The 16,507-nt window shown below is 39.0% G+C and overlaps 1 protein-coding gene across 4 annotated transcripts in view; it reads right to left on the bottom strand.

Annotated features, from left to right (window-relative positions):
* The window catches only part of DSC2 (desmocollin 2), a 35,527-nt gene extending 19,280 nt beyond the window's left edge, over window positions 1-16,247 (bottom strand). For 2 of the 4 annotated variants that reach the window (XM_059139810.1, XM_059139812.1), the window contains exons 1-6: window positions 15,668-16,246; window positions 7,553-7,637; window positions 6,262-6,461; window positions 5,197-5,316; window positions 3,805-3,960; window positions 906-1,050 (exon numbers count right to left, since the gene is read on the bottom strand). In XM_059139810.1, the coding sequence (XP_058995793.1) occupies window positions 906-1,050; window positions 3,805-3,960; window positions 5,197-5,316; window positions 6,262-6,461; window positions 7,553-7,637; window positions 15,668-15,736 (775 nt within the window). In that variant the 5' untranslated portion in view covers window positions 15,737-16,246. Of the gene's footprint in view, window positions 1-905; window positions 1,051-3,804; window positions 3,961-5,196; window positions 5,317-6,261; window positions 6,462-7,552; window positions 7,638-15,667 lie in introns of all 4 variants that reach the window. The other 2 variants (XM_059139811.1, XM_059139813.1) reach the window with 2 other exon arrangements.
* Between the last annotated feature and the right edge of the window lie 260 nt (window positions 16,248-16,507).

The raw sequence follows: 16,507 nt of genomic DNA, 5'->3' as shown, positions 1-16,507 counted from the left end.
TATCAACATCCCCTTTATTTCATTCCTTTCCATCTACCTCAAAAAGCTTTTGGACCATTTACTTAAATGGCAGAATAAAAGTTTTTATACATTTGCAGACTTCTATATGCAGTATCATTTTAAAAAATATCCCAGCATTCTAACCTTTAGGAATTTGTTGACCACATCTGTATTTACTGCATTTACTGTACAATTTGATAAATGTTGAAAACATCCATCCATTGCCTTTGTATTTCTAGACTAAAGAATTCTAACTACTCTTTAGCCTTTTTCTATTTGTAAGTCTGCCCTTAAATTGATCAAATTGTCAAGAATGTGTCCAAAACTCTTGGTTTAGTTAGATCTTTCTGGAAGACTCAAAAACTGCATTCCGACTTCCAGCGGATGGGGTCCATTGACATAAGATTGAGAAAACCTTTGTATTACTCTCAGTGACATTTATGATAATGCTCAGAGTACTGTCAATCATTTAATCAGTATGGAATATCAGTACATCTCCTTAAGACTAAGACTTCAACTGCTCAAAACCTTTTTCTTTTTAGAGTGTGTTCTCGTAAAATTATTTATTTTATTTCACATAGGAAGTAACTGAGTAATTTGTCTAGTTTTCAGGCACTAGGTTTGGCTTTTCAAAGGTATAATGCATCATTTAATCTTCACAACAATCTCGCATATCAAAAACCCATTTTACAGATAAGGAAACTAAGGTTTGTCAAGACTAGGAAACTTGCCCAGGGTTACAGCACACAGCTAGTGAAAGGCAGAGCAAAATTCCACCCACAGCAACCCTGAGTGGCAAGTCCCTTGCTTGTCGGCAGAATATGCTGCCTCCCAATGGCCATAGTAAAATTCAATTTAGGAATTAAAACATTAAGCTGCCATACATTGTTAAGGTAGGTACGCACCAACTCTGCAATTTTCAGAAACTGTAAAAACATAAGTTGTTTCTGTAAAAATTGGATAGTTATCATTTTCATCCTCAATTCTTATTAACAAGGGCAGGGGAAGCTCTGGAGTATATCCATCTGGAGTTGTGGCAAAGGCAATTAGCTGTGAAGAGTCAAATAAGAAATAAAGCAAAGTTAAAATATGGTTCCAACTTCCTTTGGCTTTAATTTGGAAACTGTTCAGCACTGCAGTGTGAGTTGCACCATTTGTTATGTTTGAGGATGTCGACATAACCTTAATGTCACAGGAGGTGGTTAATATCATGGTGTACTACAGGATTTTACATTTATCTAATATAATAACAGAGAGAATTTTAGAGTTGTCCTGTTGTGGATGAGTGTAACAGCTTTTACTATTATTTTCCCAGAACAGACTTGAAGATTATTTTTTGGGTTGTTTTGTTTTATTAAGTTTTTTATTTTAATCCCAGTTGTTAACATAGTGTTATATTAGTTTCTGGTGTACTGTAGTGATTCACCACTTCCATACAACATGGAGCCCTGCCCATGTTGAGCTCCCCACTCAGCGGATAATCCATCTCTCTCTCTCCCTCCCCCCACCAATGCTCTCTGTCTCTCTCTCTCTCAAATAATTATATAAAATAAAATCTTTCATAGAAAAACAGAAAAACAATGCAAGAGGGTTCATTTTCTTCACATCCTCAACAATATTTGTTGTTTCTTGTATTTCGATTCTAGCCATTCTGACAGGTGTAAGGTGATATCTCGTTGTAGTTTGATTTGCATTTCCCTGATAATGAACGACATTATCTTTTCGTGTTTCTGTTGGCCATCTGTATGTCTTCTTTGGAGAAATATCCGTCATGTCTTCCGCCCATTTTTAAGTGGATTATTTGGTTTTTGGGTATTGAGATTTATAAGTTCTTTATGTATTTGGATACTAACATTTTATTGGAGGATTCATTTGCAAATATCTTCTCCCATTCAGTAGGTTGTCTTTTAATTTTATGGCTTTCTTCACTGTGTAGAAGCTATTTACTTTGATGTAGTCCCAATAGTTTATTTTTGCTTTTATTGCCCTTGCCTCAGGGGACATTTAGAAAAGAAGTTGCTATGGCCGGTACCAGAGAAATTATTACCTGTGCTCTCTTCTAGGCTTTTTATGGTTTCAGATCTTACACTTAATCCATTTCAAGTTTATTTTTGGGTATGGTATAAGAAAGTATTCCAGTTTCATTTTTCTCATTCTTTTGCATATAGCTGACCAGTTTTTCCAACACCGTTTGTTGAAGAGACTGTCTTTTTCCTGATGTATATTCTTTTCTCCTTTGGTGAAGATTAATTGACCATACAATTCTGGGTTTATTTCTGGGTTTTCTATCCTATTCCATTAATATAGGTCTCTATTTTTATGCGAGTACCATTCTGTTTTGATTAGTACAACTTTGGTTATCTTTTTTAAAAAGATTTTATTTATTTATTTATTTATTTGAGAGAGAGGGAAAGGGAGCCCTAGCAGGGGGAGGGGCAGAGGGAAAAGCAGACTCCCTGCTGAGCAGGGAGCTGGATGCAGATGTGAGGCTTATTCCAGGCCCTTGAGATCATGATCTGAGACCAAGGCAGATGCTTAATTGACTGAGCCACCCAGGTGTCCTTTTTTTATTTAAAAAAAAAAAAATTTTTTTTTTAAGTAATCTCTACACCCAATATCAGCTTGAACTTACAACCTTGAGATCAAGAGTCACATTTTTCAGCAAATGAGCTAGCCAAGCACCCTAATTAGTACAGCTTTGTAATGTAACTTCATCTGGAAGTTTGTTTTTCAAGACTGCTTTGGCTATTTAGGGTCTCTGGTGGTTCTATACAAATTTTGGATTGTTTGTTATACTTCTGTGAAAAATGCTGCTGGTATTTTGCTCAGGATTGCATTAAATCTATAGATTGTTTCACATAGTAGGGGCATTTTAACAGTTATTTGTTCTTCCAACCCATGAGCCTAGAATATCTTTCCGTTTCTCTACTATTTTGTTTTGTTTGGAAGTTTCCAGAGCATGGATTTTAAATACCATGCTCTGAATCTTCAATAACTTTGAATTCTTAGGACTCCAAACTCCCAGATGCAGTTAACTAGAATATTATCTTATATTCTCCTAATTAGGATTTCATGCATATTGGTAGTTAAAGTTAGATAATTCTCTTCATGAGAATTTTTTACTTTAAAAAAAAAGGAAAGTCAGAAATAGAACAAATGCACAGATGTAAACTGTGCATGGAATGCAATATATTTCTTTTAATTTCATAATGTGAATTTCAATTCCAATTTTTCTCATAACTGCTCTCAGAGAAAGCAAAACATCACAGGTACTTAGAAGGCATTCTTATAGCAATTCCAAACCTAATTTATTCAATCCTAGGGACACCTGGGTAGTTCAACCAGTTAGTATCAGACTCTTGGTTTTAGCTCAGGCCATGATCTCAGTCAGGGTCCTGAGATGAAGCCCTCTAGGGGCTCTGTGCTCAGCACAGATTCTGCTTGAGATTTTTTCTCTCTCCTTCTCTCTCCCCCTCTGCCTCTCTCCCCACTCAGGGAGAAAAGAAAGAAAGAAAGAAAGAAAGAAAGAAAGAAAGAAAGAAAGAAAGAAAGAAAGAGAAAGAAAAAAGAAAGAAAGAAAGAAAATCTTTTTTTAAAAAATTAAACTATCATACTAAGACCAATCTAAGAATCTAATGCTCTTTATTCTATAAAACTCTTTTTGCTCCAGGTCTGTGTTATCAGATGTAGCCACAGCATAGACAACAAGCTCAGAGAATAGAAAAAGATAAATGAATTCAGAATGGGAGAGGAAACAGCCAAACTTAACAATGACTAATACGATACATAAACTTCAGACTTTACCTCAAAGGATTCATACTCCTCACGATCTACAGGACGAGTACAATACAGGTTTCCAGTATCTCTCTCCACATAAAACAAATTCATAGGCTCTCGATCCACCCCAGGTCCTCTTATGGAATAGAATATAGTGTAGTTTTGTGCAGTGTCAGATTGAATCTAGAAAGTAGATGTTAAGAGACAAATGTTTATTTTAGTATAACTTTCATCTCTATATATTTATGCAATCACACTGCCATTTTGTTGTAATAAGCAATTACCCCTTTAATTTACTATCATGTATGAATAAAAAAACAGCAATAGAGTAAGGAAGGTTAATGATTAAGAAATTTCAAGAGCAAGGCATGAGGAAAACAATGTAGTAGTGTCAGTTTTCCAGAATAACTGAGAAATACTTTAAAGGCTAAATGTTACCTATGTGGACCAAACATTTAAGACTTTAACTGTCTGAGAAAACAAAGTATTCTGAGTATGAAAAACTATGCTTTCATCAATTTTTTTAAGCTTAAATTTTTATTATACATAATATCTGAATTGCTAGGTTTAAAGTTACTGTCTACAGGGCAAAAACCATGGGAAATGCTTTCTTTAATTAGTTTCTATTATTTGTCAGCATCTTTTTTATTATTGAAGCTGAGCTGAAAGGGGGAGTGGAAGGGAGTGAGAATACGAATAACATAATATCCTGGCAAGTGTGATATTCTGGTACTTGAAATTTTTTCCCAAATTGTTTTGATCCTTTTAGTAATATCTTGACTATATGTCAGGATGACGCACAATTATTTTCAAATAATGTCTTTCCCAACTTCTATATGCTCTTCTCTCAGCTGTATTAAATTTGTCAGTGGGATATAAAAAAGAGTTCTCTCTCAAATTTCAAGAACTGAGAGAAAAGAAACCCAAGTCAAGGACTGAATGGCCATGGCAATGGCTAGAGGAAGAAGGAAAGATTTGCTGAGGTTGCTACTAAAAGTTAAAAAGAGAGAAAGGATCCAGTATGATTTTAGTAGTGGACTTGGGGATAAACAATAGAAAGGAAGTTTGTGTCTTTTGCCCTTCACAGTAATTTCTTCTATTACAGAAGATGTTTGGGGTTTCTAGGCTATGTCCAAATGACATGCGTGCTAATATGAAAATTCATTAAGGAACCATGTGTTTGAGAGTGCTAGGTGGGTTTTACAATTTCATATATGGATTTTGCATGACTAAAACTGCAAAAAAAGTATATGCTGGCATAAAGATATGTATTTATACCCATTTATTCAAACATACAATACATATACTCACACATGTATTTGGACAGAACTGATTTTAAAATAACTGCATATTCATTGTCCAAATTTAAAAAAAAATGGAAACTATAAAAGTCCACAGTGAAAGGACAATAAACTGTACCTGTTGAAGAAAAAGTGGGAAAGGACCCAAGGAATTCTCCTGCATTGAACAAGGAATAGGAGCCCATCTTCTCTTGGCACGTCTTAGAACTTTTTCTTTAGAATGCCTCTTCTTTAATACCTCAATTTAGAACACAGGAAAAAAATAATAAAGTCAATGATTACTTTATTGACAAACCCCGAAATTCTGACCTCTCTCTTAGGAGGATTAACTGGAAAGGTTTAAGACCATGGTGGAAAACCAAACTAAATGTCAACACTGCAAAAAGATAACAAAGAAATAGCGGTCCTAACTATTATCACATCAATCCTCTAGAGAAAATAACTTGGTATGAACATGGAAGAAAGAAAGATGGAATTGGAAGCCTAGAAGCAAAATTAAAAAACAAAAACAAAATCAACATTACTGTTGCCATATTGCCATGCAAAACCATGGGAGGGCAAGAGATGCAAGGAAGAGAAATTAAGTGAGTGACCCTCTAAATCTAGCATATGCACCTTCCACTCACCAGCAGCTAAGAAGAGCCACGGACCAAGAGAGAGATCTGTGTCAGAATGAGGAGAGAAAAATGGTGACAATTCTCAAGCTACTGCAGTGAATAATGGCCGATGATTGAATAGAAATCATCTGGATCTTTGGTGTCAGAGTCCCATAAGTAAGGCATGAGGTCTGAACCTCAACCTAAAATAGTCATCTACTTTTTAAGACTACAAATTGTGCTGTCTAAGATACATATAGACCTCCAGAGGCAGAGTTTCAAAATTTGTTTTAGAAATCTATTCTACAGGAAAGATTAAGAAATCCTTCTTTGTGTCCAATCTCAAGTTCCCATGCTGTAGCCGCCCAAGTTCTCTGTTCCTGTCCCATATGAAAAGCAATGACAACCTAGAATAACTGATGAGGTTAGACCTTTTTCCACGATTTGAACACTGTTATGTTGCATGATGGTTTCCATTCTTCATCAAGCTAAACTATCCCACATCCTCTCTGATTTCACATCTTCCCTGGTAATGTTACACCTGCAGAAAACAACTCACTATACATCATCTTTATAGTTTGGTGTACCTTTGTTTGATGCTGTAAAAGAACATGCAGCTTCCTTTCTTCATGGTTCTCAGTGTTGTAAAGTAATATGGTAAAACTTCTCTCCTCAGACGACAAAAGAATGGCATTTGTTGCATAGATGGAACCGTCTTCTAAAATTTGGAAATCAGGATCACTTGAATGAATTAGATTTGCAGATTTAAAGCACTCCTTCAGGTTAACTGTAGGAAATACACACAGCAATCATTTGTAAAGTAAAATGAAACAATATATAGTGCTACCAGCAATCTATGCATTTGTTGGGGTGGGGAGCCAAAAACTTAAAATTACACTGATACTTGTAAATGTTGTATTTTTTGAAAGTGTATATGAAACTACATGGTTAATTAAATTGTGCATAAACACATACATCACTTCTAATACCTACTTTACTCTTTTTTTTATTTTTAAAGAGACATTTGTCCTAAAATAAAAGCATGTGAGTTTCAGTGTTTGAACAGGTAAACCAATACCAAAAGAAGTTATTCTTTATTAACTGAAGTTACCTATAGAGAAACACCTGAGAAAACTTAGAATCTAGAACATCAATCAGCAGTTATTAAATTAAAATATTTCTTAACCTTTTGCATCTATTGTTAGAGTCATTATATTCTGGGTTCTCACTGGTCTGCTCTTTCCTTGCACATTTGAGTTATATGAGAAAAATTAATTGACATGGGGTGTCTGAGTGGCTCAGGTGGTTTAGTGTGCTTTGATTTCAGCTCAGATCATGATCTCAGGGTTGTGGGATCGAGCCTGGTGTCAGGCCCCATGCTGAGCGGAGTCTGCCTTAGATTCTCTCTCTCCCTCTCCCTCTGCCCCTTTACCCTACTCCCTCTCCCTCTTTCTCTCTCTCTTTCAAAAAAAAAATAAGTAATAGTTGATAAGAAGCATTTGTGGAATTATATATCAGGAAAATGCCAAAATGTTTTATGATTAAAATCCAAAAACAACTACCTTTAAACTCAAGAAATAGATTCAATACTACTTCTCAATTTCATAGAAGTATGTAATAACATATACCTTCACCCCCATGTAGCAGAAATATTAATAATTATTTATTGCTCAAACTAAATCTTTTTATATACTTCATATAATCATGTTTTTCAGTAAAGGACAATATTCCTTCTATTGGAATGACATTACATGTATTACAAATGATAATATATTAGTTATAACTATTAATTCCAATGCAGCTATTCTTTTAAAAATGACACTAATTTTACAAGATCATACCAAATAAGATTTATTTTACAGTTTAGCAGTTTCTTACCTCTACCAACAAATTTCTCAGCATCTAGTTGGGAGGGAACATGTAGTATGACTTTTTTGCAGGCGTCACAGGCAAATGTTAAGATCTAAAACATCAAATCAGTAATTATGCATTAAAAAAAGATCTTCTTAATGTAGACATAGTTTATATAAATTAGAAGTTGGTATAATTATAAATTAGTTTATACAACTAGCAAAATAAAATTTAAAAACATACATTGCAGGGGCGCCTGGGTGGCTCAGTGCATTAAAGCCTCTGCCTTTGGCTCCAGTCATGATCTCAGAGTCTTGGGATCCAGCCCTGCATAAGGCTCTCTACTCAGCAGGGAGCCTGCCTCCCTTTCTCTCTCTGCCTGCCTCTCTGCCTACTTATGATCTCTGTCTGTCAAATAAATAAATAAAATCTTAAAAAAAAATACACTGCAGCAGAAATCAGAACAAAATTGTCTGATGAGGAAGGATAAAATACAGGCCAAGAGTGAAGGCTCCCTCCTTCACAAAGCATGTAAACTCCAAAAATTCCTTACCCTCTTGGCTTTTGTTTCCTATTCTGTAAAAAGGAGTTAATAGTAAATTAATTCACTAATGTAATGAGTCTCTGGAGGACTGAATGAGAACCAATGTGAGAGCACTAAAAACTTAGGTAGGCAGCACAGGTATATGACTAGGAAAAACAAAAACAAATTTACAGAGTCAGCAAACAGCTTCAATTAATAGTCAATTGCCTATGAACCATGGTACCAAATCAATAATATATTAAATGAAAACCCAATGCTTTAAAGAGAAGCATCAACTCGTTTCATGGAGCGACTTGGAGATTATTTATCATGATCCACACAAACAAGCACATAACTTTGAAATACGAATTTATGTTGAAGGCGCATCTTCTCATAGGTGACCAGTGAGGTCATTTTACAAAATATTTCACTTAAAATTTTTGAAATGCATTAGTGATTTGTGGTAACCAATTCCAATATAATATATATTTGAACACAGTGAAATTTAATTCTGTTCTAAAACTGTATAATGCACACTTCTGAAAGATTCACAGTTCTACAGTTTTGCAAAAGCTTTTGACCAAAAGCAAGATAGCTGACTAGCATTTACACTGTATTTATGAAGTCTATAAACACAAATTTAAAAAATCAAAAATTTGGATTAAAATTTCATTCCTAATACACACGTTTTATTTCTACTACACATTCCAATATACATTTAATTATCCAATTTAAGTTATATACGGAGGATCAGGCAAGGCAGTGATTACATGTCACTTGGAAATTAGGTGTGGACATGGTGAAGAGACTATTGGATTGGATATTAAAAGATGAGAAGAACATTCACTAGCCGTATCATCTTAGAACAGGAGTAAAGCGAGATGTGTGACAAGTCCAACTCAGGGTGATTGAAAGCATGCATCTACTTCTTCATCCAACCAACATTTACTGGTTGCATTCTAGGTACAAGGCAGTGCTCAACAGTGAACAAAGCAAAGTCCTTGAACTCATGGGGATTACTTTATAATGAGACAAAAAATAAATGCACAAAGATCATATAAAGCCAGGAGATATATGTTACAAGAAAAATAAAGCAGGGAGAAAAGGTGACAAAGGGAAGACCAGAAGCCTGAATGAAATGAGGAAGCAAACCAGTTCACTAACTGGGAAGTCTTCCAGGTGGAAGAAAAGCCAGAACAAAGACCCTGAAAGAGGATTTTACCTGGTGTATTAGAGGAACAAAAAGGGAGTCATGGTAGGAAAGCACAGTGAGGTGAAGTGATACAAGGTGATTTTAAAGGGACAGGCATGGGCATATCACATATAGTCTAAAGGGCCATAATAGGCATGTAGATTTTATTCTGAGTACAAAGAGAAGCAACCATAGGTTTAAAAGCTGTGGAGCTGCATAATGTGGTGAGCATTTACACAGACTCATTCTGGTGGCCACATGAGAACAGACTACAGAGAAGCAAGAGCAGAAGCAAGAAGACCAGTTGGGAGGTTCCAGCAGAAATGTGAAAGGGGGGAGGATGGTGACTTGGACTAAGATGAAAACAGCAGAGAAGTGAAAAATGGCTGGATTAATTCAAGACTTTAGAGAACAGCATCCTGGACATCCATTCATTCATGAATTTAACTAATATTTACTGAATGTGTACTGTGTACCAGACACAGAGCAGTAACAATGATCCTCATGAAACATTCACTTCAAGGATAAGACATAGTCGTAATTTCAATAAAGTAGGATAAATGCTCTGCTGGAGAGGTCTAGAGTGATAGGATAGCAGGGGGAGCTAGTTTCATGGTGTAAGAGCTAGGTGAGGTTACCTCAAGAGCGGCTGTACTGTAGCCATGTCAAGAGGGGCAGAGCTTCTCTGGTCCAGATACAGAAACGGCATATCTGAAGCCCAGAGATGACACAGATCTGAGAACATCTTAAAAGCCTGATACTCATAGCACAAGAGGGACAAAATTTAAATGGATTCAGGGGTGCCTGGCTGGCTCATTTGGTAAAGCATGCGACTTTTGAACTCGTGTGAGTTCGAGCCCCACTTTGGGTGTAGAGATCACTTAAAAATAAAATCTTAAAAAAGAAATAAAAGAAAATGGATTCAGACAGGCAGGTGTGGGGTAAATTATGAATAGTGTTAACAAAGTATGTGGATCTTTTTTTTCTCTAAAGATAATAAGAAACCAAAGATTTGCTTTAAGCGAATACATGACATAAGCAGCTTCCTATCAGAGTAAGGGGGGTCTGAGCAGTGTGGAGAATGGATCAGGAGAATGATTCTCACTTCCAACAATAGCAGCTAGATCATTCGAGGGGAAAAAATGCAAAACGAAAAATGATGGATTTTTTTTGTTGTTGTTGTTGTTAACCCTCCTAAACCATCTAGCAAAGAATTACTAGGCAGAAATTGGGGATCAAACTCAAACAGGGAGTAGTGATCAGGTGCAACTTCTGATCTAAGAAGACTGGACGCTGGTTGTTTGGCCTCAATAAAAGAGAAGGAAATCGAAGCACAGGCCTGCCTAAGATCTAAGAGAAGAGCTGCACACATTAATCTGGGACCCCCAAATGGAAAACGTTGCTGTAGAGAGAGCCTGAGATAAACCAGTCCTTGAATGGATCTGTCACCTTATTTGCTTGGTCTGGGAACCTCGAGCCACTGATTAGTTTAAAGAAGGCCTGGCATGTGTAATCATTACCACAGATGCTGAAAGACATTTGACCAAATGCAATAATAACCCTTAGATTAAAAAAAAAAAAAAAAAAAAAAGCCCCCCAGGAGTTAATAAGTACTTCTGTAATGTGATTGTTTTATATTATATTTTGTTATAATCACAACATCTATGGGAAAGCATTAGCAACAGCCCCACTAAACTAAGAAATAACATGGACTTTCCAAGGTCATCATTTATAGTTAACTTTACATTAAAATATATTAGGTAAGAGAGAAATATTAGATGACATATGGACTGGAAAGGAAGAAGTAAAAAAAAGAATCTCTATTTGCATTTGATAGGACTAATTGAAAACTCAAATAAATCAACTAGTAAATTACTATAAAACAATAAAGAACTTCAGTAAGGGAGCAGGAACAACTATTAGAATACAGAAATCATTAGTCTTTATACACATAAATACAAGTCAAATAATATAATGAAAGAGAATGAATCATTTTCAAGAGCAATAAAAAGTTAAAAAGCCAGGAGTAAAAAACAAGAAACATGTGAAGCCTACTTGAGAAAAATCTGAAAACATTTCTGAAGGACAGGAAGGTAGACTCAGACAAGAAAAAAGATGTATCATTATTTTGTATAGAAAAAGAAAATCAACATAAATATATCAATTTCCACTAAGTTAAATTATAAATTTCATGATGTCAATAAAAGTCTTAACAGCATCTTTTCTGGAACTACACAAGCTGATTTAAAAGATCATAAGGCAAAATTAAAAACCTAAGAATATATGGGAAAATTATGAAAAAGAAAAGCTATGAAAGGATATTAGACCTAGCAGGTATTTAAAAAATCCATGAAGTCTCATAATTATACTCATAACTGCAGTATTATATATGAATATGCAGAAAGATATTAGATGCATTAAAAACTGAAAAGGAGGGGCGCCTGGGTGGCTCAGTGGGTTAAAGCCTCTGCCTTCGGCTCAGGTCATGATCTCAGGGTCCTGGGATCGAGCCCCACATCGGGCTCTCTGCTCGGCGGGGAGCCTGCTTCCTCCTCTCTCTCTCTGCCTGCCTCTCTGCCTACTTGTGATCTCCCTCTGTCAAATAAATAAATAAAATCTTAAAAAAAAAAAAAAAAAACTGAAAAGGAGGGGCGCCTGGGTGGCTCAGTGGGTTAAGCCACTGCCTTGGGCTCAGGTCATGGTCTCAGGGTCCTGGGATCAAGCCCGCCTAGGGCTCTCTGCTCAGCAGGGAGCCTGCTTCCCACCCCCACCCCTCCTGCCTCTCTGCCTACTTGTGATCTCTCTCTCTGTCAAATAAATTAATAAATAAAATCTTTTAAAAAAAAACAGCTGAAAAGGAAGTAAAACAGTTTCTGTTTGGATTTGTTGTAACTGTATACAGTCCATAAATGTAACTTTGTTACACTCACCAACAATTTATAGGAGTTCCGATTTCACCACATTCTTGCCCATGCTGCCTGTTGTCAAACTTTTGGATGTTTGCCAAAGGAGGAACATGTTGTTGAAGTTTAACTACATCTTTTCTTATTATGAGTGAGGCTGAAATATTTTTATGGGCCATTTTTATAACTTTATGGGACTTTTTCATATCAATGTTCATGTTGGACTATTTGATTTATAAGAGCTCTTTATATACTCATATATTAGCCTTTTAAAAATATGATCCACAATTTTTTTTCCAATTTCAATTACCTCTTTGACTTATTTATAATATTTTTGTTTGGTTTGGGTTTTTTGCCATGGACAAGTGTGTGTGTGCCTTAATATAATTGATTTATATTGTTTATAATATTTATAATATATTTATATTAATGGTTATAATTTAACATAATTTGTTTTCTCAATATTAATAAACGGCTTTTGAAATCTAAGCCACGTTAACCATAGATACCCCTTCTTGACTCCAAACTTAAATAGGAATTTTCCATGTTTTCTTTTATTAAGTATATGGTATGTGTTACACAAACCTTCCATCTGTTTAGATTTCTCTGTGTTCTGCATGAGTTACTGGTTCAACCTTATCTTTTGCTAAATGTCTGCCTAGATCAAGTAGTCTCATACTATATACAAATTATAATACAGTATAATATAACATGCTATATAATACAGTATATTATACATAGTATAGTACTATACTATAATCCTATACTATATCAATATAATATAATAACTAGTATAGTATATTAGTATACTATGCATAATATATATATTACATATATAATACTCTCTATGTATCCTCAATGATGTGATGTGCCATCCATTATAAAATAGCCTTCCATCTAGTCATGTACAACCTTTATGGAGGGGTGAAGGAGCTAGTAATATCTACCAAAGTAGAGAGTCATTTATACTTGTATCTGGCAATCCTACTTCTGGTAATCTATTCTATTCATTCATACATCTGCCCATACATGAAATCCCATATATACACAAGTTTATTCACTATGACATTCCCTGTAATAGCAAAAAGTAATAGCAGAGGTGACGGATAGAAGCAAAGATATCCATAAGATATTTCTGAATGTAGATTTAATGGGACTTAATGATACTCTCTTAATGAGGGGAGCAGTGAGGAAGGAAAAGCAAGCAGCTTCCAGACATCCTACCTGAGCAACAAGGTGTATAGTAGTGTCAGTCACTGAATTACAGGATATTATGAGAAGAAAAGCAACATTGTTTGAGAAGATAATAACTGCTGTGTCCCACATCATACTAGGTAGATATAAAGAGGTATTGTTCAATGAAGACATCCCAACTAACAAAATAAATTTCATTTAAGGAGGCACCTGTAATGATATTTCTTGGACAGGACTTAGAATAGGGAGTCTGATTCTGAGTAGTCAGGGACAGGAAGGTCAAAAGAAAAGAAAGGGGGAGTGAATTTCAATAAAGGCACAAGCTACAAGGTGGAACTGTGCAAGGAATGGTTTCTATTCGGCAGCGGAGATCCCTTATGACCTTAGAGAGTGAGCAGCCTCCTTAGGTGTTTAGGTAGAAACCAGAGTTCAAGTGGTTAAGACCCATGTGAGGTAAGGCTGTATTAGGAAGCAGAGAGAAGCTGATTTGTGGAATGGTGAAGGATTAATTGGGTGCACGGAGAGGAGGAAATGTAAAGGGTGTTCCCCCAGTGAATAGGAATTATTCACTCTTTAATAATACCTTCTACTCAAACGCTCTTTACACATCCATCACACTTGAGGCCCACAAGCATAAGAACCACCGGAGGCTGGCAGGACTTTGCCCTGGTATTCCCACAGACACCAGAACAACTAGAAGGACTCACACCACGCCTTCCAGCCAAGAATGTAGCAGGATGTGGGGTGTAGCCAGCGCCAGAGCTTTTTTTCTACCCCACTTCTGGCCAATTCAACTCTGAAGCTAAGACAAGTCACCTTTAGTTTGTTCACTTTATCGTCTTTTTTCCAGAAAGGATGTGAGAGCAAACAGAGAAAGTTTTGTAAGCAGAGGCAAGGCAGTCCTATTTATTGCTCATACTTATTGCTGTCCCTGCTTAATTACCCCTTTTCCTTCAAAGAATAATGGCCAGTGCTTTAAAAAGTGGCAACTTTATTAGGGATCTAACCAAAGTCATTTCTTTGTCATCAACTACATACGTTGTGACCGTTATCTATGCCATTTTTGGTTTTCTCAACTGTAAAATCTTAATTGTTGTGCCCCTGGCCCTTTCTGTGATACGGATATGCCCTGGGAATTTGTCCATAGAATTCCTAGAGAAAGACATTGGAATGACAGTACTATAATTTCATGACGTAAAAGTTTAAGGAATTGCCTGTAACCTAAGAGCGGTTGAGTAGTGAAATTATCAGAATATTTCATTCCCACCCTCCCCCCTTCCCCCACGCCGGTTCCAGCACTCCCAGAAGGAATCTTCCTGCTGTCAGTTGTCCAGGTTTGTTCCCTTGTCCCTCAGAGAACTTGAGCTCCAACTCAAGGAGAAAGGACACTACCAGGTTGAGAACTTTCTGGCACCTGATCTATTTAATTTTTCTCTTCCTGGGGGACTCAGGAAGTCCATTTGGGGAAACCTCGGATCCCAAACTCTCCCAGGGTCTGTCCATTGGCATCGAATTCCTGCACGTTCTGCCTTTCCCCGCCCCGCCCCCGGCCGTGGGGAACTGTCCCTCCCCAAGTAAGGCCACGCCTTCTCACTCCCAGGTTTGGGGAGTGAACACTTTGCTGCTGTGTTCTTTCTCAGTTTTAGACTGAGAGGGCCTAGGAGAAGAATCCAGATGCCTTTGTGCACAAGAGATTCGGAAGAACATTTCCCTTAAAATTAAGGGGGTGGCAACCGCACACGCTGACAAACAAAGGGAACCATACAAAGGGTCACCTAGGGCCCGCCCATCTACCGTTTCCGGGCGCGAGCGTCGAGACCACTCCTCTACGCACACTCACACACAGACGGAGAGCAACCCCCTGAAGGGCGCGTAGTCCCCTCCCTTTGACCCAAGGGCGAGCACTTTCCGCCGGGTCCGCGCAGGGCTCCCTTCGCGGTGGCCGGAACCCGGCACCGAGGCAGAAGCGGATCGCACCTTCCCGGGGAATGGCAGAGGCTCGGAGGAGCCGCGCTCCCCGCTCGTCCCCAGAGGCCACGGTTTTGGCTGGGCGTTCGCAGCTGGCGTCTGCGTCTCTGTCTGCCTGCGCTGATTACATCTACGGATGACACCCTTCTCCTCCCTTTCGGGAGCGCGGCGCCCAGGTCGCGAACCTCTTCCTGGCAACCTTCCCCCATTCCTCCAACTCCATTCGTTCAACCGGCCGGCGACCCATTACCCTCCACTTTGCCCGCCACCCCACAAGCCACCCCTGCCCCCCGAGTTTCCTCTGGCACCCCCATCGGGAGGAGCCCCCCCTCCCGGGAGCCGGCAGCCGGGCGGCCACTCACCGAGAGGGTCAGCAGCAGTTGCCAGCACTGGGCTCCGCTCCGGGAGCGTGCGGGGCGGGCGGACGCCATGGGAGCACTCGGGGACAGGTCACCGGAGAAGCGCCCGGAGGTCGGGTGGGAAGGCTCGGCGGGGCCAAAGGCCGCGGCCGGAGTGCAGACTGGGCCGGCCCCGCAGGACGAGTACGAGGCACAGACGGTGGCGCGCGGGGAGAGGCGCTTTTCCTCTGGCTTTCTCTGGAGCGCTGGCCTCGCACCCAAGGGGCTTTTCCTCCGGCCGAGGGTGGGGCTCCAGGCGCGTCTAAAAGCCACCGATCGGCCCCTCCTTGCTATTTTCTCAAGTCTTCATTTCTTTTAGAGCGCAACAGGTGGGAACTCCCTCTCGTCGCCACCCTTTTACCTGCGCTAGGTGTTTCTCAGCAGCCGACGCCACCTATATGCCCCATCTCGCCACCGCCCCCCCACCCCGGTGTCCGCCTGGAAGATTAGCAACTGGCCCTGCCCAGCAGAAGCCCTGACTGTACAAAGACTCACTCCCGGGGCGCGGCGGGCCGCGGGAAGGGGGCGCGGGCCTGGGCGCGCTTTCGCGCCGCGGCTCCGCCCCGCGCGCTGCCCTCTCTGCGGGCCGCTCCGAGGTCAGAGACAGCTAGAGCTGGACGGGTCGCCAGAGGTGGACGGGTCGCCAGGGCTGTCCCAGCTGCGTGAGGCCTACATGCTGGAAAGGAACTCCAGGAACTCCTTGCTAGAGTAAATTGACTGCAGATCTCCAAGTGCAGTTCGGACAGGGTTTTCATGTGTGGCACCCTTTCTTGCGGGGGAGAGGGGGTCTTGTTTTTGTTTTTA

The sequence above is a fragment of the Mustela lutreola genome, chromosome 11 (genome assembly GCF_030435805.1).
Source record: "Mustela lutreola isolate mMusLut2 chromosome 11, mMusLut2.pri, whole genome shotgun sequence".
In the NCBI taxonomy this organism is placed as follows: Eukaryota; Metazoa; Chordata; class Mammalia; order Carnivora; family Mustelidae; genus Mustela; species Mustela lutreola.
Note: the sequence above shows the minus strand (reverse complement) of the source record. Positions and strands in the feature narration are given on the sequence as shown.